The 23,319-nt window shown below is 38.5% G+C and overlaps 3 protein-coding genes and 1 pseudogene across 3 annotated transcripts; 3 read left to right on the top strand and 1 right to left on the bottom strand.

The window, feature by feature from the left end:
* Positions 1–5,618: 5,618 nt before the first annotated feature.
* Positions 5,619–7,538, bottom strand: LOC116916229. The gene is made up of 6 exons (XM_045169315.1): positions 7,201–7,538; positions 6,831–7,115; positions 6,425–6,733; positions 6,117–6,346; positions 5,869–6,052; positions 5,619–5,790 (listed from the first exon to the last, which is right to left on the bottom strand). Exons 1-6 carry the CDS (start codon positions 7,382–7,384, stop codon positions 5,663–5,665), a joined length of 1,320 nt encoding a protein of 439 aa, XP_045025250.1. The 5' UTR covers positions 7,385–7,538; the 3' UTR covers positions 5,619–5,662.
* Positions 7,539–7,767: 229 nt separating this feature from the next.
* LOC116916230 lies at positions 7,768–9,322 on the top strand (annotated as a pseudogene).
* A 5,477-nt stretch (positions 9,323–14,799) lies between these two features.
* Positions 14,800–15,579, top strand: LOC123469839 (the record flags this gene model as incomplete). Its single annotated transcript, XM_045169185.1, has 2 exons — positions 14,800–15,464; positions 15,527–15,579. Coding segments are annotated over 2 exons (675 nt in total), but the record flags the coding sequence as incomplete, so codon positions are not given.
* An 80-nt stretch (positions 15,580–15,659) lies between these two features.
* Positions 15,660–16,481, top strand: LOC123469990. The gene is made up of 2 exons (XM_045169419.1): positions 15,660–15,889; positions 16,028–16,481. Exons 1-2 carry the CDS (start codon positions 15,677–15,679, stop codon positions 16,337–16,339), a joined length of 525 nt encoding a protein of 174 aa, XP_045025354.1. The 5' UTR covers positions 15,660–15,676; the 3' UTR covers positions 16,340–16,481.
* The last annotated feature ends 6,838 nt before the right edge of the window (positions 16,482–23,319 follow it).

The raw sequence follows: 23,319 nt of genomic DNA, 5'->3' as shown, positions 1-23,319 counted from the left end.
TTATTATTAATTGAAGTAATACCTTTTTTTTAAACACAGAAAAAGGCCTTGGGGTTGATGTTCGAGGGCTTCCGGTTGATCGGGCCTCTTTTGGGGCAATTGGGAAACCAAGGGCCTAGTCAGCAGCAACTACAACCAAAACAGAAAGTTAAGCGTAGAAGGAGCGACCTTAACAAAATGAAGACAAGAAAGTGTAATAAGGTAAGTCCATGTTTTATCAATGTTAATTTACTTTTATTTATTTTGTTTTATTTTGTAGTGTTATCAGAAGGGGCACTACCAAAGTGACTGCCCATATTAGGTGATCTTTTGTGGTTTTTTTTTTTTTTTTTTTAAACGTTGAAATTGTATGGTTTATTTTTTATTTTAATAAATAACCAAGTTCGTTAAAATAGGTGTTTATATTTTATTTCACATTGAGTGGTTTTTTTGCATCATTGTTGGTCTTTATTTGAGGCCAGCATTCTTTCCACATAACGTACACGAGTTAAAATGGCAAGTATAGACGATAATTTGATAGTGGTAGACAAAATAAAAGTCTAATACCACGCACGCAACTCAAAATTTTTCCACCTTATAGGCAGAAATGACGAGATGTTTGTTGAAATGGTTTTCAACACAACATAGGGAGTAAACTTTGAGATGAAAACTGAGAGCATGTGATGAAGGAAAGAGCAGTAGAATCATACTATTGGCATGATGGTATTCCAACTTATATGGTTTGGGCAATTTCTAATCTTTCTTCGCCTTACTTTCTTTAGCTGTTGAGGTTTCACCAATTTGTCCTGTAAAGCAGTATTATGGCTATTGGATTTTAAGAGCCAATTTTAAAAATTTATATTTTATAACTTGTTCAGATGTGTGCAATGGGAAAGCATGATGGAGTGTGAAAGTAATATGTTTGATTTGGCAGCTACCATCGATCCACAAAACTATACATTTGGTATTTTTAATTTTGAAAACTAGAAAAATGATGAAATTTCACTCTCAATAGTTGAAATTTCTCAACATAAATTTCTCCAATCAGTTACTGAAATGTAACGCAGTGAGAAAAAAACATTGAGAAACGGTTAGCAACCGACACATTTGGTTTTTTCACCAAACCAAAGACAAAAGCACCACATGTTTACTTCATTTACAACCACTGCGAGTTGTATGAAGAATTGCTCATCTTCAAAAGGAACCAAAGTCATGGGGCACGTGATACCAGAGAATCAAGGGGCAATCTTACAAAAAAAGCAAAAGGGAAAAAAAAGGAGGGAAATAACATATGTGTACAAATGTTATTGGTTTCTTAAGTCATTTTTATTGGGTGCAATGATCTCGTCAGTTTCTGCCGTGTGTGTCGTCTTCTTGCAGCGTGTCACTAGCAATGCTGCTGCACAAGTTCATGTTTGAAACTTGACTGAAGTCCAAGTCGTAGGAATCCTGTTTGCTGAGTTTTAACAAGATGTTCATTTTCCCATTCATTTTCAATCCATTGGACTACTTCAATTGAACCACTGTCATCCCTTACCGTGTATGAAATGTTTGTGTGATTGGACTCAATCTCTGCAACAGTGCCGACAAATGTTACCTAATTTCACAACAGGAATTCTGGTTAAAAGAAGAACTGAACTCTCAGTCTTAAGAGATGCAGAAACAGGTAAAATGAAGCTCTGATATTTCTTAGTTACTTACTTACATTTTTAAATTGTATGATAAGCAATGAAATGAATACCATGTGAGCTTCTGTGTCCTCTATCTTGAATTTTTTTGTGAACTGCATCCAATATATCCTTAATATTAAGTGGTATGATATTGTGAGCTCGATGTGCTTCCCCCTGCAAAGTAAGGGAAACGAAATAGTGTGACAAATAGAAATATAGTTTCCATACCTAATAATTTTTAAAAATACAGGAGAATACTATTAAATTGAAATATAAAAATGTTTCCCAACTTTTTAAAAGCCCTAGCATAGACAATACTCTAGTATTTCTACATTAAAAACACATAAGTAATGTAATAAAATTTCCTGGCAACGCCACCAAACGTCTGTGGTTCTTTCTCCAGCTTTTCTGTTTGCAGAGTTGGTAGCTATTTTAGGACACGTCGTTTTTCTCTCCCTGGTGTAGTTATTACTTGAAGTCAACGTATACTGCGTATGAAAATGGAAATTGGAGTTTAAAATTTCGTAAGTATGAAATTTAATTCTGTCAGATGTATTTAAATTACGACATGTTCGACTGCTAAACGTTTATTGTTATGTCTGCTATTTCAACGACAAAAAAGATAGTCAAAAAACGTTTTTTCTAGTAGTAAAGTGGAAATCCTTTCGATTGACCGTTTTCTTTTTGTAACCAAGATAACGCGTTTATTAACTCAAAATAAATTCTTGGGTTTACCTTGTTATTTAACGTTTGTTTCCATATTAATGCAACCTTTGTCTCAATTAAATTTATTTATGACAGAGACAGGCTAGACTAGCAAAGAAACCATGCTCAACGCAGTGAAACAGATGAAAATTGGATATATTAGCCTAAGTAAAGTTAGTCTACAGTCAGGAATTCCACGCAACACTTTGGCTCGATATCTTCACAAGTTCTCTGCTGATGAAATTCATGGAGTTCTTCCAATAACTATATATATTGGATATAAGACCACTATCAGGTATTACAGTTTGCTTTTTATTATTTTTACGAGCTTACAAAAACCCTCTGGAACACTATCTGAAGAAAGTGTGTGATATCTACTTTGGTTTGACACCGACTGAATTCAGGAAGATGGCCTATTGGTTTGCTGTCTACTTGAACATCATTATTCTAAGTGCAGGGCAGGAAAAAAAATCTGCTCGCAGAGACGGTGTTCTCTGATGACAGAAGAAATCTTCTATGTCGTAGAAGAGCCACTAATCTAAACCAACCACTCGGCATTGCTCCAAGACGCACAATGAAATTTGAGGGAAACTGCCCAGCCTTATATACGGTCGCGGGGGGTGAGCGCTGCGCCACCAAGCGGGGTTCAAATCCTTTTGGTATGAGAGACTTAAGTAAGAATGATTTAATTAATAGAATATTTCATGTATAGCTCTACGTCCGTTGTAATTTTATTCCAATTACACGCCAGGAATTGAAATGAAGCTGGGAACATAACACTTTATGTTCTCTTGTAATGGAAAAGTGTATGAAACTTCAGATAAAAGTTCTTTTGTGAATTGAAAGAGAATACATACTTGTGCAAATATCAGAACAGCCCTTGGAATTTCAAGTTAAACTATCAATATTTCATTTTAAAGGAAGAATTTTTGGATCTTGTTTGTTGGCTGGGTTCTACTCTCAGAGTAGTTATGTTGGATAGCTAACATTTGGGCATAAGCAGTCGTGCTGGGAAGGAAGCCAGATCACATGATCTATAGGAAAGCTAGTACACTAAATCACAATCTTCCAGCAATTTTTTGTTTCTCTGCACTTTATCAGACCAGTTGCTGCAATTCCTTCAACCTTAAATCAACTCCTGGCCTTGTACACCAAATCTTTTGCTCTCACTATAGGACTGCAAGTATGTACTCAAATTTGCAATAGTTAAGGCCTTATTATCTCATTTTATTTTATTTCTTTAGTTGTAGCCATCCGCCATGAATTTGTAGAAGCCTTGGAGATGTAAAACAAAACAAGAATCACAAGACAACTTCGAGTCCTATGGTATTGAACCAAAGAGAACAGTTGGTGCAATATCATGAATTGGTAATTTGATTCGAAACTTTTCATGTGATATCTAGTCTTCCTTCATTGTTTTTAACTCATAATAATAATGCCATTCTTTGTTACGTGTAGATAATGAGCTGTCATTGGAATGAATTTTGGGTGACCTTAATTTGTGCTCTAATTTATGACGAACTAAGATTGATTGATTTGATGTATTACTTGTTTTCCCCACAATCATGTTTGGAGATTAGTGTAATATAAATAATTATTCATTTTCCTTTCAGATTAAAACTGGCGCACTCTTTTTGTATACGAATCCTAAATGGGGCTTTTAACGATTGGCTAGTAGCCAGAAGGGTGCTCTCATGCTTCGTAAGAGTGAAATATTCCAGCGACTTTCAGAAACGTCTGTTATCAGCCAACAACCGGAAGTAACTAGTACAACTATAGAAAACACGTCTTTCATTCCACACATAGCCAATAGATTCCACCAAATACTTTTCCCTGCTCTTCAACGTTTCAACACCATGCTTACTACTTTTGAAACCGTCACTGCTCTGGAAATTCCGAGGTTATCTTTAAAATTGTGTCTCTCGCACAGACATTGAGTACTCTGGAACTTTGGATTTTGACCCACGGATTTGGAAACTTAAGGGTAACATTGGAATATTTCTTTTACCGAATTAGAATGGTCTTTTAACTTTCTAAAATAAGCAGATGCTAACAGTGAAGAAGTCTTACTGCGCGACCGTTTGCGGATGAGGGGCCTGCTCGCGGATGCGATCCAGGCGAGGAAACCTACCAATCCCCATGGGATTCTACGAAAATTACTGTTGACTTAGTTCCCATCATTCCAAGTCTAGCTGCGTCTTCATTCATTACAAAGCAAACCATGAATTCCAATCAAATTTTACTGACTAACCGAATTTATTTTTCGACCGTTTTCCTTTGTTGGTGAAATTAGAAACATTATTTTTGAAAAACCTGCTTTATTGTTGTTATCTGGATTTTGGCAAGAAGCAACTGAATTTAAAAATCAAAATACACTATTGGAACATCACAATTAAACCGAGATATTTAAATGACTTGACTGACGATTATATAGATTCTCGATTCGGTTTCTAGAAAAGCCGTTGGACGTCTAACAAGTAGAGACGAGACTTCCAGTAGTCCTACTGCAGATGACGAAGAAAGCCTTCTAATTTAAAAAATGAATTGATAAATGGGTGTTAAGACTTTATCAAATTTTGTAAATTGCCTTAATCAGATTGGTCATATTCACATGGCATGCGATAAGTCTTGGAGCAGTACTTCAGAAGCTCATCCACGGTATATTCCTTGGTGTGTTGATATTTCTCCCAAATATCTTTAATCCTCTCATTGGTCCTCAAATACACTTTGTTCTGACTCCTGACATCTTTATCCTGTAATAGCAATCTTTTATCAATCAAATTCATCTGAGTTTCTTTGAAGAGAAGTTCAATTACATTATATCCCACACGGCACCAAGATATCTTTTTTTTTGTGAAAAAGATGTAAAGTTGTAAAAAGAAAGTTTATATTTTAGATGACTTGCTTATATCTTAAAGTCAGTCTATTGTGCTCCAAAATGTCCGGACAAACTACATAAAAAAGATGTAAAAAAGTACATCTTTTTCCAGCTAATTTTTGACCGATATACATATTTAAGTATTAAAAATGATAGCTTTAATGTAAAAATTTTAGCAAAATGTTATCTTTAAGTTATCTTAGTTACATAAATTATATATCTTAGGTTATGTAGTTTATATAACATAAAGTTATTTAAAAGATGGCTCTGATATAACATATAGTTATCTAAAAGATGGCTTTATGTTTGGTGTCTATACAGATATAAATTATAACTTCAACTAAAAAGAATATAAACAATTGCACACATGTGATTGATGATACATATCATGTATTATTTTTGTCAGAGCGGTTACAACAATTAAGAAATCTTAATCAACAACTTTTTTCTTCTTAGCCGCCAAGCGGGTACCAGCCTTCGTTACAAATTCCGCGCTGAGTTTGTTGAGCTCTGTCAAAGATACGTTGGAATAAAGTCCTCCTTCTTCTTTAATAGCATCTGAAAAATAGTAAATAACATAAGTTACGGGAAAGTATGATTAATGGATCATGAAATACATCATAAATAAATATTTACTGTAAATAACCGAAGGGAGTCGGTAGCTTTCCAATCCTGGCATGTCCTTCGGTTTTTTGCTAGTCGATTTATGCTGCCCTTTCCATGATAACTGACTTAGTAGTTCGTCAGTCATGAAGTAACGCCACGCCGTTCTTAAAACTGCACCTAGATCATTGCCTCCCAATGATCGGATAACGCGGATCTAAAAAAAAGTTTGAATTTAGAAAACGTATATGAAAAAAGGAAATAATATATTTTAGACCCACCTGATCTGTACTAACAACACTATCCACAAGCGAATCATCAAACTTTTTGAAATCCTCCAAATTCTTCAGTGGAAAGGAGTATTTTTGGCTGAGTGTGAAGACAGGGTGTGACTTGTCTGAAACATCTACTTTAGCTTGAAAGTTCTTTTTTAATTGACTTCGCATATCCCGGTTATCAGATTTAATGTCTTGGATATCTCGGCCCATACCTTTTGTTAAAGCAAATAAATCTAACGGTACAAAAGCGAGAATGTTAATCAAAAGAATTCGTAATTAGTCGACAATTAGAAAACGATTAGAGCACTTACTGGACAATTTTGTCAGCACTTTCGTTTTAAAAGTATTGTCGTCGATAATTTTCCGGGTTTTTGAGCTTGGTTCAATGCAGGAGTCTTCTTTTTCTTCGAAGCTGTCTTCCTCAATGTCGGTACTGTCATTTTTTTCTCCTCTTTCTTTTCTCTTTCCGCTGCTGCTTGCATCCAGCGAAACCTCTTCTGTCCGGGGCTCCGGCAGAACTGCATTGCTCCTTATTATTGACTCATCATCAGACTGCGGTGAATTGCCCCTATTCACTTCGGCAGGATCCACACGATTTTTCGTTGAGGAGACAGGATTTGCTGGATAATCAAATAATACAAAATTAATAAGATAGCAGGCAAAATATTTAGCATGATGTGTAAGATATATAAGATATAATATGTAGCTTAGGCTTACTGAACGACACTGGCTGAACAGCACGCTTTGAAGTTGAAGGCGATGGGGTACTCCACAGTGCAGCTAAATCCTCAACACCATCCTTGGCAGAAATATGATTGAGCCGATCCTCGTCGCTTCCGGTGTATAACGGATCTTCCACGATTGCCTTCTTAACAGTAGCTCTTCTCGGTCTAGTTTTTGACTTTTCCTGTGCCTGAAATGTTTTGACGGAATCGGAGACCTCCGTATCAGCGCTACCATTTAGTATTGATTCTGAGCGGCTAACCGCATCTTTGTAGGAATCTACATTTATAGAGCGAGATTATAATGATTATTAATAATGAGTAACTGGTGAAGAAAATAACAAATAATAGACACTATAACGTACCATGCGAAGAAATTACTTTGGCGTCATAGCGTGGCCATCTCAGGTTGAAGACTTCCTCCCTCTCGGCACGTTGTGCAGCGTCTTTAATCGGCAAAGCACATTTATTTTCGCTAAACATGAACCAATGCACTGGCACTACAACTATTTCGTCATCTTCCACAATTTTTACAACAAAAAAGACCATTTTTGATAAAAAAGGGTCTTTACGGTACTAGTGTGCTAGTATTAACTTATGGCTACCTATCCTTTTGCACGAGGAGAAAAAGATTACCAAGCTTCACAAAGAAAATTTACTACTGAAAAATTTGGTTACCCTAACTTTTAAAAAAATACAGCGTTGCAACACATATCAGTGAAAACGCGCTCAATTATCAGTTAGGTAGCAAAAAAAAATACTTCCTTTAAAATGGACATTAAAAATTAATGGATTACACAATGGAACAAACTCCTTCCAATTTTTCTTTATGTAGAATTAAATTAAACATGATATGTACTATGCGTCAGTGGCAAATTACGCGGAATGGTAATTCCTTATTTCGTGCTGATTTCTTGGAGGAGTCAGAGGAGTCAACACCAGGAATCCAGGACCCAATAGATTTTACCTTTTTTATATGTGCCAGATGGCGCTGATTGTCTGAGTTGCTGTTTAGCTCATTCTTTTCACCTCTCCTGTCAATCCGTCGTTTCGTTGTGATAATTGACAGGAATCTGAGTTCCTACTTTTATGATTGATTTGTGTTTTAATGAGGAAATCCCTTGGTAATTATTCTTGTACATTTTGTATTATGCATTCCTGTGCTGATATATGTATTTTGTTCAACTATATAGTTGTGGGATGATTGCCTAAGACTGTTGGCTTCATCTGTTGTGCATGTTGATGTAAAGCGTTGGTGTTGGTGAGTGAAGCTTATAATTTGTTTGATTGTGTCATTTTGCTCATTCTCTATTGCTCTCTCACCTAGATATCCAGCCTTTCTTGATTATTTTCATTGACACTTGCATGTGGCAGGATTGTTTGATTTGCTCGGCCACACTTGGTGGCACATTGTGTGATTACGCACCTAAGCCTGTTGCATCACAGGTATTGATGTGTTTTAATTTTGTGTTGCTCATTGTTGTTTAACTCTACATATTGTTTCTCAGGATTAGTGATAGTCGTGATATTTACGAAAATATATTTTCGGTCAATCAAATCAGAGTGTCCGTCTAGTACAGTCCACTCGCCCCGATCCGAGCTATCAGTTTAAATTGTTGATTATGACGTCCAGACAAGAAAGAAGACGCAGGCGTGATTATGTTGAATATTTAAATCAGCTGTACGATTCCAACCTTGAATCATCAGATGGCGACGACGAGGCTGTAGAATCTGTGGCTGTGGAGTTGCAATCAGCAGAAAGCGTTGAAGTAAATATAGTTATTAGATTATTTATTGTACGAGGGTTCGTCGACTAAACTTATACACAAACTTATAGTAAACTTATATATATTAAAATAATCTTAGACTGTAATAAAGTACGAGTGTTACATTATTTAAAAGAGACCTGTTTTTTTTCATGTAGATAGCTGAAATTGATTCGACTGTTGATGCTGTTGAGTCTGACATTTGCATATCAAGTGAAGAGGATCCTGAAGATTCATCCAGTGTTTCTTCCTTGGAAGACAGTAGTGAAACTGCCAGTGTTGACGACGATAGATGTCCTGAGACTGTTGATGGTGTTCCCGTATGTGATGACCAACATCCCCTTGCAGCCGATTTAAGAGGCTGGAAAACCAAATTCCATGTCCCACATCTCCAAGTCGGAGAGTTGCTAGGTATTCTTAGAAAACACCACCCAGAATTGCCCAAGTCTGCGAAAACGTTGATGGGTACTCCGCGACTAAAAGTAGTAACTAGATCCGTCAATCCTGGTATATACTACCATTTCGGAATCGAAAAAAGGTTGTTGTCTACCTTGACTTCCCTGGGAATCTTAATTCTTGATGACCCTGTTGGAATTTTTATTGGTATTGACGGCGTTCCTTTAACGAAAAGTTCAGGGAGCACGTTTTGGGTAATCGTGGGCTATTTACCTTTTGTAAAGGACTCGGAGCCTTTTTTTATTGGTGTTTACCATGGCAGATCTAAACCCCAATTTTCAAACGATTTTTACAAGAATTAATAGAGGAAGCGCAGCATCTGTACACAACAGGATTTAGTTATCGTGGCAACTGCTACAAATTGAAAATTGCAGCCTTCGTTTGTGATGCTCCCGCACGAGCAATGATAGCTTGCGTTAAAAGCCACTCATCAGACCGTTATGGATGCGCTAGATGTGTAGGATCAGGCGTTATTCTCGGAGAATTAAGAACCGATGATTCTTTCAGGAATAAATCTTGCGTAGATCACCATCACTGCCGATCGGTAATGGAAAATTTAGACTATGTAGACATGATCCGAGCTCTTCCTTTAGATCCCATGCATCTTGTAGATCTCAGTGTACAAAAAAAATGTTAACGATCTTGTGCGGTCTTGATTCACGCAAAAGAATTCGAGGTGTAACTTTGACACCTGTGGTTGTTGAACAGATTGATAGATATCTTGAAATTGTTCGGCCATTTGTATCTCGATTAGAATTCGCCCGTCAACCTCGTAGCGTTAAAGAACTTCCAAGATGGAAATCTTCAGAACACAGGGTTATTCTCCACTATGTAGGGGTCGTCTTATTTCACAACTATCTGCCCCGTTCATTGTTCAATCACTTTCTTTTACTGCATTACGCGGTAAAAATATTGTCTTGTGAGGAATTTTGCATTGAAAAAAACGCATGTGCAAATTCTCTTCTCTCCCTTTTCATAAAGCAATCCGCCGTCCTTTACGATCCATCTTTTGTATCATATAATGTTCATTCTTTGTTTCATATTTTCTCTGACGTATTAAAATTCGGCGTTCTTGAAAATTTTAGCCCCTATCGATTTGAAAATTGCTATGGCAAGATGAAAAAATATCTGATCAAAAGTGATAAGCCTCTCCAACAATTTGTAAAGCGACAAGTAGAAGAAGAAAAATGCAAGCTTTCATCTCGTCCTGCTGAGCGCGTTATCTTGCCAAAATTTCAATGCGCTGAACCCCACAATGAAGGCCCCCTTTTTCAAAATTTAGTTGGACGCCAGTTTAAAACTGCTAACATTAAAGGTATTGGAAGTATTAAATCCCGGAGCCTAGCTGATAGTTGCGTTTTTTTATCAGATATGAGCGTGATTGAAGTTAAAAATTTCGTGATTGTCGGTGATACCATCGTTGCACTTGGTCATTTGTATGTTACTCAGCAGAGCTATTCCATGTACCCTTTTCCATCATCCCACATCGGCGAATATTTAGTATCAGACATCTCCAATGAATTACATGCATATGATATCAATGACATTCTTTATAAAGCTGTGCGATTACCGACCTCTGTTTTGCTGGATGGATCATTTGTGGTTTTCCCGTTGAAAAGACAATAAAATGGGAAAAGGAAATGCTAATTACCCAAATTTTTTAATTCAATTTTAAATTTATGAAATATAGTACCCTCGTGATTGAGCCTTTAATTCCCCAATTAAGCAGTCCAAACAATGGCGGATGCAAATTATCCCATAGTTATGTAAGATATGTGGTGACAGCTGGTGACTGCTATTTTCCAAAAGACAACGTAAAAAAGTATGGCCGTCATGTCGTTTTTACATCTAATTCTTAGCTAAAAAATGTTGACTAAATGTGCTTCCAGCAAAGAACACTTATTTATATGAATTCAAATTATTTAATAAAGATATCACATGAAAAACAACTTTTATACATATATTTCTTAGCTAAAAAATGTTGACTAAATGTACTTCCAGTAAAGAACATCTATTTATATAAATTCAAATTATATAAAAAAGATATCACATGAAAAACCACTTTTATATATATTTACATTGGCTTAAAAAAGTTGACAATAGGTACTCCCAACATTGCTATATATAAGACTACTTTTTTAAAGCCAAAGTTGCCACGCTAAAAAGTTATAGTGCTAAAGATGTCTTATTGACATCTTATGTATTGCATAGTTATCATTGCCATTTTTTTAGCCAGGCGGTTTACATCTTAAAGATATAAATTGATATCTTTTTGAAGACTTTACATCTTTTTCACAAAAAAAAGATATCTTGGTGCCGTGTGGGATAGGTTCAAATCGGCCATCTTAAGAGCATGCATGTTTATTCGATAATGCCCTCCTTCGGCATCATTATTCGTCCACACTTTTTGAAAAAAGACGCTCCAAGTTTCTGGAGACCAAACACGACTCGTAATCCACTGCTTCTCGACGTAGTCGAAGAACGTTCATAGATCTGTAATAGGCAATGGTGAAAGATTATCGTCGGTTTTTTCTTCGTTTAATGCGATCAATCATCAACTAATTGGATTGATCGATACTTCAGTTTTTTTTAACAACCTGAAATTTCTTGATATGGGGCGAATGGCAAAGCTAATACTTCCCGCACTAACTCTTTGATTTTTGAATCTGTCCTGTAAGATACCGAAAATCCAAGTCTTTTAAAATTACGATAAACGCTTTGCATCCAATGAAAATTGCAACATGATTGTAGGGAAAGCAAGTAAAACCTCAAATCAATCAATCTTAGTTTGTCTTAATTTAGTTCTCAAGTCAAGGTCACCAAAATCTCTGCTGTTCCAACAAACCACTAGAGAAATAACTATGGTGAGTAACGTCGTTTCCTCCAATTGAAAAGATACTGGTGCTAAGTTTGATTCTGCAAAATAGCGCTCAATGAATCGCTGTGGAGGGTTGAAAGTGATTCACCTGGAATTAAAAGATTCCGTTAACAAATAAACGTCTATTAGGACAAAATTTTAAAGATAACCTTGGAACTTCCAAGCGGCGACGGTTTTCAAAAGTAGTAAGCATGGTGTTGAAACGTTGAAGAGCAGGGAAAAGTATTTGGTGGAATCTATGGGCTATGTTGTCCGGAATAAAAGACGTGTTTTCCATAGTTGTACCAGTTACTTCCGGACGTTGGCCCCCAATCGTCAATTTCAGTTGTACCCAGCGGGTGTGTTGGTTACTAAAACTGAAATTGACGATTGGGGGGGTCTATAAAAACATGAATAACTTACAGAAAAATCGGTCCCGCCTTCAAATAACTAATATAAACTTGAAGTAGAAGAAACAATGAATTAAACAAGACTAAGATTGTATTTTTAGGTCGTTTAGGTTACAAATGGTAGAGATTTTTAAACTTTTCGTTTCCCCATAAGCGCAATGTTAAAACGCGCAAAGAAATTTTCGGCTGCTCACCGATTTTTCAATAGATTTTAATTTTTTTTAAATACTAAATTACATTGAAATTAAACAAAAATTGGAACATAACTTAATCTTGCAATTTTCTTTAATCCTGTATTTTTAAAATAAAAAATTTTTAATAAAAAGACACCATTTAGCAAAAAGTTAATTTTTAAACACATTTTTTAATATGATCCCTTTATTTTTTCTTGGGCGGGTTTTACACAGAATAAGAACACATTGGTATTAATAATGCTCATTAAAAAAATCACTATTATCAATTTGTTTTTGGTAGACCCCCTTATTTGGCTTAATTTTACCATACTATTATGGCTCTTGGTTGCCGGGCAAATTCAATTCTTGACACAAATCGCCTTATATGGACAGTAATAAAGGAATCAATTTGATCGAATATTGTGTGGTGTAAAGTTAAATGTGGCACATTTCTTCCCTTTCTATCTGTTCCAAAAAGGAAAGTAAGAATCTTCTTCATGGTACCGAGATCGAGTAGGTGTATTGGATCTAATGGGACATCGAGAACCATATCGAGATAATGGAGATTTTCTAAAATTGTACGGCAATGGTGATGGGGCATACATTGCTTTTCTCTGAAGGATTCATTAGTTCTCAAGTTACCAATCAACCTACCAAACCCTGTGCATCTGGCGCAACCATATTGTTCAGAAGAATGACTTTTAATGCACAAAATCATAGCTCTTGCAGGAGCATCGCAAACGAATGACTTAATAAGAACTGAAAAAAGTTTTTCGCGGAAAAAGAATCCTCTTTCGATAAGCCGTTGCGATTTCTCTACTAAATCTAACAAATATGCGTTGGAGGAGTTGGGTTTAGAAAAGCCATGGTAAACCCCGATGGGAAAAGGAGGTGAATCTTTAATGAACGATAAGTAGCCGACAATAGGCCAGAACTGGCTGCCGGAACTATTTATAAGATGGACACCATCTATAGCAACACATAACGGGACGGGATTAACAAACAATTCTTGAATATGCATTATCAACAGAGTATCCGAAATTCCCTTCGCAATACCAAAATGGTAATATTTACCGGGGAATATAGTTTTCAGTGTTACCGCTGTTCTTGATGTTTTCACTAGAGTTCTTGTCGATAGAGGAAGAGAAGGGTGGTACGCATGCAGAATTTTCAATAGCTGATCACACTTGGAAAACTCAATGTGATTATCAATTTTCCACGTTGCCAACTGTGTCCTGAGTGCAAGTTCACCAGCAGAAACATCTTGCAGAGTTGGAACATCTTCATCAGATTCTTCTGCTGAAATAGATGGTGAGTTTTCAAGATCACTACCACTACTGTCTGGTATATCCTGATCAGAATAGTCATCCGATGACAGCATTGGCTCCTTTTTTAAAGCAAAGTTATTTGTATAATATCCCCAAAAATATGTACTTAAGATAATGTGCTTTCACCTCCAATGTTGATAACTGTTGAATTCGTGTTTCTGCTGGTGTGTCTGGGGCAATACCAGTAACTTCAATAACATCAAGCTAAGAGGAAACCGAACAACGTTCGACATCTGATTCAGACACTTCATCTGAATAATTGTCCTGTTCACATCTAAATTGCAAGTATGATGCATTTTTCTGATTTCGCCTTCTTTTAGTTCTATCTGTCATTCCTCTCTGCGGTTGTTAAAAAGTTTAAACGCAGTTTAATTAAAAATACAAAAAACTCAATTTTCTGATATACGTACCTATTGGTTATGGTTTCAATTAACGAACGCACGTCAATAACAAACAAATAATCAATATATTGGTAAAAGAATACAAGACTTGATAATTCCACTAATGTCAGACGACATTTGCAAGATCATGGACCACAGGATGGGAAAAAACAAGTGACGCAACAAAAGCGAGTCTCGATTCCCTAACCATTAAAAAATACGCCCCCTTTTTTCAGTCTAGTTTAATTTGAGATAGTAACTGGTTTTTAAGCTCTCTTTGATCTAAAGTGCATTTCCTCTGTGCAAATTATCGTTTATATTTCTATTTTCTGACTGCTGACGATAAAATGATTACCTTCTTAATCGTCAAATTACAAGAAGGGAATGGAGGTAACGAAATCATACCTAGCACTTCGTATCATGATGGATTGTGTTCTTTACCATCAAAGAATATTCTCAAGTTGGCAGAGAAGTGTGAGATTTTGAAGATGGCATGGTAACGGTATAAATGGAAAGTTCTCTCGAGTCACGGTAATTCTTGGTTGTCATGTTGCAGCTGTATTCTACTAATAAATTTTTTTATTTTTATTATATACATTTCAACAAGCCGTGAACAGAAAAGATGAGTGTGACACTTCGGATTCAGCAGGAGTGTTTTTGAGTGGCTCGAGGCATAATTTGAGATCGGAAGGATCAAAAAGAATACAGATTCAACGACAAAGAAACCAGCAGGTTAAACCTCCCTTGCCCGCCTCCAACATCGTTTCTAACGAGAGAGTTGGCGATGAAATCGATACAATTGACACTGGTATTGGTATTGGACATGTACCAAAGCCTATAACACCAACAACAGCAAGCAAGAAACAATCCTCGTTACAAACGACTGTTCACGAAGATTCCGATTCCGGTATGGAAGAGAGTAACATATCTCAAATTATCAATGCTGGTCCGGTAACACAGCCACCAACGAACACATACCGTTATTGCTCAACGTCTGGTAAACTATGTTCGAATTTATTCATTAATGAATGTCCCCTTTTACAATATTCTTTTTTAATCAGTTTTAGAGCCAAGCAAAACACTATCACTTGGTGGTACGCGTGCATTACAGCAGCCAGGGACGAGCGACGCAGGCAAGATTTCTCGTGGCCAAACTGGAGAGGACTTTGGAATGATACAGTCACAAGCACTAATGACAATGCCTTCAACCTCACAAGAGACAACTCACCCAAACTTAAAGCGCAAAACCCTATTGATGGGTAAGAATGCTTCGCATATTTCATAAACACATAAATGATATTAATGGATTCTTAATCTTCAGGTTTAACTGAGAAAAGATCGTCTTTTGAAAAAAAAGTACTGAAAAATTTTGCGAGTAAGAATTTGAGTTGTTTGTTTGCCGAAATATTATTAAATTCTTGATTTTTTTTTACTTTTTTTTATTACAGACTAAAATCGATATTTACGCGTGATGTCGAGAGAATTATCTGACATTATAGCAGAGCAACGAGATTTGCGTCGGCTTATTATTGCAAAGAAACAATTTGCTGGAAGGGTGGAAAAGAATATCGAAGGAAATCTCCATCCAGTCTTTCAGAGACACGCCAGCCTTCCGTTAAACACAAAACAAGATTTCCAACATTTTGAGGAGGAACTGTTACAACCGGAAGTTAAAAACAATCTTGTAAGTTCCAAAAAATGTTGTAAATGAGCTATGGGGTTCCACACCAAAAAGTGGTTTAGTGGAACTTCCACCACAGGAGGGTGTGGTGCACCCCTCGTAAATGAGTCAACTATTTCTAAATCATATTTTTCAATTAAGGTGGAAATGTTACGTTCATTCTTTGAAAAAAACGTAGACGACACAATCAGAAGAATATGGCGGGAGGTAATGACGAACGAACTAATGAAAACTTACACCTGGAGTGGAACCCCTAAACCTAATAGCGGGAAGGAAAAGGGTCTGGCAGTAAAAGGTTCAAGATTGCTCTCAGCTGTTATTGAAGCAGTGAAATTTGGGGACTTTAGTAAAACTCCTATCCCAAGTATAGAACAAATTTCAAAAATGTTTATAAGGAAAGCCGTCGATAGGCTGAAACACAATGCAGTAGCTCTACATAAGTTGAGCACCTAAAATGTCATGTCCATATTTATTTAATTGATTCTGTATAGGCCGCAAGCCCAGCAATGTTTTGATTTGGATGTACATTGCCAGGTTAGAGAATAAACTATGTGACATGTTATGATTTGTATTTGACCTTTTTGGGCTAGACTTCTCCTTCTATAAACATCATTTGCGACTCCTCATTACGTCATAACCTATGCCATTAAAAGTCTTTTTCAGATCATTACGTTGTCTTTCTGATGTCATTTTCTTTTCCTGTAGAAATCTTTAGCTATCTTTGGGGCGTCCTAAAGACGACTACGGGATATTACCTTGTTAAAAAATCTCTCTATGGATGTCTTTTATTCACCAAAAAGACGACTGAAGGTAGACGTCAAACTGTCTTGATGGACGTCTTGAAGACACTACTAGTCCCGGACATTCGGACGAAAGGAAGGGGTCTTAAAGATTACCTAAAGACGCTCACAGACATCCACAGGACATCCCCACTAGGGACAATCGGACATCCTTGGGATGTCTAAAAGATGACTCGGTGCTATGTGGGCATGGACTAATTGTCACGTCCGACGCTCCTGTATCGGCTATTGACCGCAACTCTACCCGAGATGTCCGGCAGTGATGTCAGCAGATATTTCTCCCGGTAGCTGCTGTCTAAGTTAGTGCATAAATACTTGTGTGTGTCCCTTGCTGCGCCCCCAGTCTAGTTGTAACTGTTTGTTAGTACTGTGTGTGTGTGAGCGCATCGACAGTGAATACAATCTTAATCGCTACTTGAGTCTCAGCATTATTCCTCCGTGCTACAATATTCTCAAACAATTAAAGAAAGAGGAAGGGGAAAGAACCACTCTCAACACCCCAAAGGTCTGAGTCAGAAAAGTGGACAAGACCGGAACAAAGGAGACAAACCGATGCACTGCTCAGTGTTGTGCTACATTCCAGAAATACAATGAAATTGAGAACTCCAGCTCGTTTCCTATCACCTCTTGCCTTGAAACTCGAAGTACTGGTGATTGGTTTGCTGATTCTGGAGCGACACAACACATGTCGGATCAGAAGGATTGGCTCATGGATTTTGTAACTGTACCGGATGGCTCCTGGAATGTCGCTGGAATTGATTTGACCAAATGTTCAGTTAGAGGCTACGGAGATGTCAATATTTGGACGGAAGTAGATGGCGACAAGAAGCCCGCCACCATCAAGAAAGTCTTATATGTGCCACGGCTAGGTATTAACCTATTTTTTATTGCCGCAGCCACAGACCTTGGATGGAATGTCACATTTGTCGACACCATGGCCCATATTGCCTCCGAGAAACTCATCAAAATCATAGTTGGAGAACGAGTAGGCAGAAATTTATATCTCTTAGCCATTCAAGCTCGATACAAGGAGGAGCCGACAAGTTTTGCACTGGCATCCTCTGTCTCACCTGCCATTTCCACGTGGCATCGTCGCTTGGCACACCTGAACTACAACACCATCGTGAAAATGTCGTCAAGTGATGTAGTAGAAGGTCTGGAAATAGCCAATAAAACCATCCCACCAGAACCCTGCAACGGTTGTGCTTTCGGCAAGCACCAAAAATCACCTTTTCTTATTGGTCGGACTCGAGCCACTTAAACTGGAGAAATGATCCACTCTGACCTCTCCGGCCCAATGGAAGTGGCAACATAAAATGGGTCCCTCTACTTTGCCCTATTCATTGATGACTACTCAGGATGGCGATTCATCTCATTTATAAAGACCAAATCTGAAGCTGCGGATTGTTTCAAAGAACTTATCCATGTCATCCGTGGAGAAACAGGGAACCTAGTACGCATCTTCCGGACGGACAACGGTGGAGAATGGTCCAGCTACGACTTTGCCTCCTGGCTGACCCACAAAGGCATCCGCCATGAGACTAGTGTCCCACATACACCTGAACAAGATGGAGTGTCGGAAAGAGGCATCAGAACAGTGACCGAAGGCCTGCGAAGTTGTCTTCACGACACTCAGACCCCATCGGAACCCTGGGACACCGAAGTGGTTAATGGAGCGGTAAATCTAATCAAATAAAGTGGACTTCCAAAGTATCTCTGGGCTGAGGCAGCGTCCTTTACCTTCTACACACTCAACCGCGTCTTAAGCAAAGTCTCGCCCGTAACCCCTTTTGAAGCCTGGCATAACAAGAAGTCCAACTTATCGCACCTGCGTGTTTTTGGCTCAATCGCTTTCATTCACATTCCAAAAGCAGAAAGACGAAAGCTGGACCCAAAGAGCATTCGTTGCATTTTCGTTGGCTACATTCACACACAAAAGGCCTACAGATTTTGGAATCCGACAAATAGAACAATTAAGATCAGTCGAGATGTTGCGTTCCATGAACATCATCACCTTGTGGGTACACCAGGGGAGCCCCCCCTTGCCTGCAACCAACAGAGAGCTCACTCACCGAACCTCGTCCACGTCCAGGAGGAGCCATTGGTTGCCACCAACAAGGACACCACCACCACTGATCAAGAACGACCTATCATCCATCTAGATAGTGACCCTCAGGTTCATCTGAATGAGGAGGTGCAGCCCAACTAGTCCACCGAGCCTAATGCTCATGCTGAAGTCGACGTAGAACAGCACCCTCAGCCACGTCGCTCCGTCAGAGGTCGAGTCCCTATCCGAGAGTGGAAGGCATGCCTGGCAATTGACCGATTCGAGACCGACAACTCTTATATTTCACTCAACTACCGAGATGCAATGAACTGTCCGGCTGCCGAGAACTGGAAGGCAGCGGCTCAGGAGGAGTATCAGTCGTTGATAGAAAATGGGACCTGGTCCATTGTCTCCTGTCCGAAAGACCGAAAGCCTATCAAATCACGCTGGACTTTTGACATCAAACCTGGATGGAATGGTGAACGACAACGCTTCAAAGCCCGATTCGTGGCTAAAGGCTACAGCCAACGCCCCGGGATCGACTTCAATGAGACCTATGCCTCTGTCGTCTCCCATGACACCTTAAGGATCCTCTTGTCAGTTATTGCCGCTGACGACCTCGAAGCACTCCAGATCGATATTAAGACTGCCTTCCTCTACGGCCCCCTTGAGGAGGAGATTTTTATTGAGCAACCTGAAGGATTCATCATCCCAGGCCAAGAAAGCAAGGTGTGCCATCTCCACAAGTGCATATACGGACTCAAACAAGCATCCCGTGTCTTGGGAGACCTCTTTACCAATTTTATTGAGCATCATGGCTTTCAAAGGAGCGAAGCTGACCCATGCCTCTTTTCCCGAGTACGCGAAACAGAAAAGACTAACCACCTGGATAGATGACGTCATTGTTGCCAGTAATCAGTAGCAGGCCATTGACGGATTCTTAATTGTCCTTGGTGAGAAATTCCAGTTTCGATCCCACCCCGTACAACGATATGTGGGTATCGCTATAGCTCACGATCGAAAACAGAAAAAGCTACATATCTCCCGACCAGAATATATCTCCCAGATAGTGAAAAAATTTCATATGACATCATTTTCTCCCAAGTCAATCCCGGCAGACCCAAATGTCCACCTAGTCAAACCAACTGAGAAAAAGGAAGAAGAAAATCCTTTCCCATACCGAGAAGCTGTTGGAGCTCTACTCTAATTAGCGTTTGTATCACGACCTGACATATCATTCGCGGTGGGTCAGGTGGCTCGTTTTGTTGAATGCTACAACCTCTCTGATGTCAAAGCTGTTCGACAAATCATCTCTTACATTCACGGAACCCCTAACCATGGAATATGCTTCGCTGGATCAAACCGAAGCTCTCTGGTTGGGTATTCAGATGCTGACTATGGACAGATGCTACTAGAAATTGCAGCAACTGGTCCGATAAAGTGAAGAGAAAAAATTCCTGGCGTGGGTGTGTAATTGGAATAAAATTACAAATAATAATACATTCAATAGCTAATACTAAATACTTACTATTTTAGAATGTTTTCAACGTTTTCTGGTCATGACATAAATAGAGCAGACTACAAAGGCGTCAACGCCATCTTCATGAATAACTGATAAATCACTTTCTAGTTAACAAACACCCAGCATTTTACTATTTTAATTTTAACGAGAAGGTAAACAATAGACAATATGAAATTTCATAAAAGGGGACGTAGAGCTAAACCTTAAATATTCTATTAATTGAATCATTCTTACTGGTGTATGTCGTACCAACAATCTCGTGCCAATTGGGGACGAACCCCGCTTAGTGGCGCAGCGCTCACCCCCCGCGCCCTTATGTAAGACGGGCTGTCTTCCCTCAGATTTTATTGTGCTTCTTGGAGCAATGCCGAGCGGTTGGTTTAGAGTAGTTGCCCTTCTACGCCGATCATCTGGTACCGACTGCTTGGAGGCTCCAATCTCGTACCGATGATCTCGTACCAGTACGAGATAGAGGGTACGAGATAAAAATTGTATGCGATAGGTGTACACCGACAGACACTGGTTCTCTTTTTTTTTTTTTTTAAGGCATCTGATTTTGTCCATCCGCAAACCCCAAGCTACTTCTTTGGCAAGAATGACCAGTTTTAATAAATACAATGTCAAAATGTTTTTTGACAACTACGTTGGTGTTTTGGTGAGGGATTCGATTGGACCAGGTGACATCTGGAACATGGACGAGACCGATGTAACAACAGCGCCCAGCCAGAATAGTCGGCAATGAAGGAAGAAAACAGATTGAAGCGGCTACTTCCGCAGAAAGAGGACAACTTGTTACGCACGCACTTGCAGTTTCAGCCCTTGGAAATAGCATTTCACCTTTTTTAGTTTTTCAGGGGTAACTATTTATTCCGATTGCTGAAATTCATGATAAAATTTATCAATTATTTGTTTTTTAAAGGAAAAATTTCAAGGATCATTTCTTGAATGCTTCTCCGATTGGTTCGCCTGTCTCAGCCAACAAATCTGGCTGAATGACTGAGCCTGATTTTCTCCTTTTCTTAAAGCACTTCACCCAACATGCCGGCCAACAAAGGACAGAAAGGTTTTGCTGCTCCTAGACAACCATTTATCTCATCTTTCTATAAATGATTTGAACATGGCCAAAGAGCACGGTGTCGTCCTGCTTTCCCTTCCTCCGCACTGCAGTCACAAGCTCCAGCCACCCGACCGGTCAGTCTTTGGCCCACTAAAAAAATATATCAACAACGAGTGTGGCAATTGGATGCTAAGTCTGGTCGGGAAAAAGATGACGATCTACGACATTCCAAGCATTATCATTATATTATATTATCATTATGTTATATCATCATTATATTATCGCCGTAGGCATTATCAAAACAACGCTCTCCTTGGCAGCTACGTCTAATAACATTTCTTCTCTATTTCAAGGAGCTGGTCTTATGCCGGTTAATTGCAAATAACGCTGCTCCAAAATACTGTGCAACTTGCCCCCTCCGTCCATCCAACTTGCCCCGTACGTGGGGCAAGTTGGCCAATCAAGTTCTCAATGCAAATTACTCTTGGTAATTAAAATACATTCTGAAATGATTAAGTTTCTCTGGCAAAATTTTTTTAGGAATAATGTTCTATATAAATATAAAAAAAGCTTTTGAAAATACCAGTTAGTAAATTAACAGTGCTGAAAAGAAAAAAAGTGGACCAACTAGCCCCGGTCTCCCCTACTATACAGGTGTGCATGGAAATGCTTTACTTTGAAGTTCGAATTGATCATTTCAATATTAGGTACATACTTCCCTTAATTGCTATACTAAAATTGTTTTACAAAGCAACACCATCTTCCTCATCAACAAGGTTTTTACCTTTTATTATTGTGAACGTGACTACAGTGAATGTTGAAGATTGTGATGCTTTAGAGATTGCTTTCCGGTCAAAGCTTTCCACTTTGCATATCCGTGGATGGAACATGCACTGCTGCAATTGCATTATGCGTTGTCGTAGAAAAGCCTTTTCTATGATTATTTCTTCATACCTACGCAAGAATAGCTTGTCTCTTTCTAGGTTATCGGAATATTCATTCCGCGGCTGAGGTGAAACCTTCGGCCACGGACCGTCGGGCCCTTGGGGTGGACATGCATTCTGGGTTTTTCGGAAGCCAAACGCAGGGGCCTGTTGCCGTAGATGATCACAAACAGTATTATACGTCGGTTCATCGTATATGTGTTGATCGGTCGAAACATTGCTGCCACGGCCAAACACAAATTGATTACCAGATGGAGGAGAAATTGGAAATGAGCCGAAAGGCGTCTGGGACTGTATTGGGATGGGTGGCAATGGCCGACGTGACATATCCTGCTTGACTGCTGGTTCGGGGGAACTGTCTACTGACTCTCCCAACATTATCGACATAACCCAAGAAACAAGTTTGGTGAAGTAAGACAACATTTTGGATTGAATTTTGTCTTCTTGAAACGAATATGAATACAAAAATGACATCACGTGATGTGTCTATATTGAATTCGGCTAGGATTCAGCGACTCACATTTGGAGATGTGGTACATTTTGTTGAATTTTAAAGATTAAAATTCAATGGAATAACATTCAATTGTACCTTTTCTCAAAGCTAAATTTAATTCACGTAATGTTCAAACCATTAATCAGTTTAGAAATAATAGTAAATGTCATAAATATTTGGAAAATCATCGTTGATGATGCTGGCAATATCAATGCATATGGTGTTAATGCAGCCTCCTTGTTGCTAGCGCCACCTGGTGTTGTGCAATCTTCCGAATTTTTTTGTTTGCTAATTACTTGGATAAGTTAATAATGCTTTTATTGGCTTTAGTTTTAAATATAGTATGAAAATGCTTCGTGAAAAAAAAGAACAGACAAATGGCATGTCGGTTGACGTTCACACAAAGTCGTTTTCGTTTAAAGTCGTACTCGATCGCCCCGAGGATGGCCTTTGTAACCAACATTGCAATTATCTCAGGGTTTTTCTATCGTATCGATTATAGGATGACTGTTGTTTGTTTTTGGCCAAACTTGATTCGATTGCTTCATAACAATGTCAAAGTAACAAATT

This window comes from Daphnia magna, linkage group LG2 (assembly GCF_020631705.1).
Source record: "Daphnia magna isolate NIES linkage group LG2, ASM2063170v1.1, whole genome shotgun sequence".
In the NCBI taxonomy this organism is placed as follows: Eukaryota; Metazoa; Arthropoda; class Branchiopoda; order Diplostraca; family Daphniidae; genus Daphnia; species Daphnia magna.
Note: the sequence above shows the minus strand (reverse complement) of the source record. Positions and strands in the feature narration are given on the sequence as shown.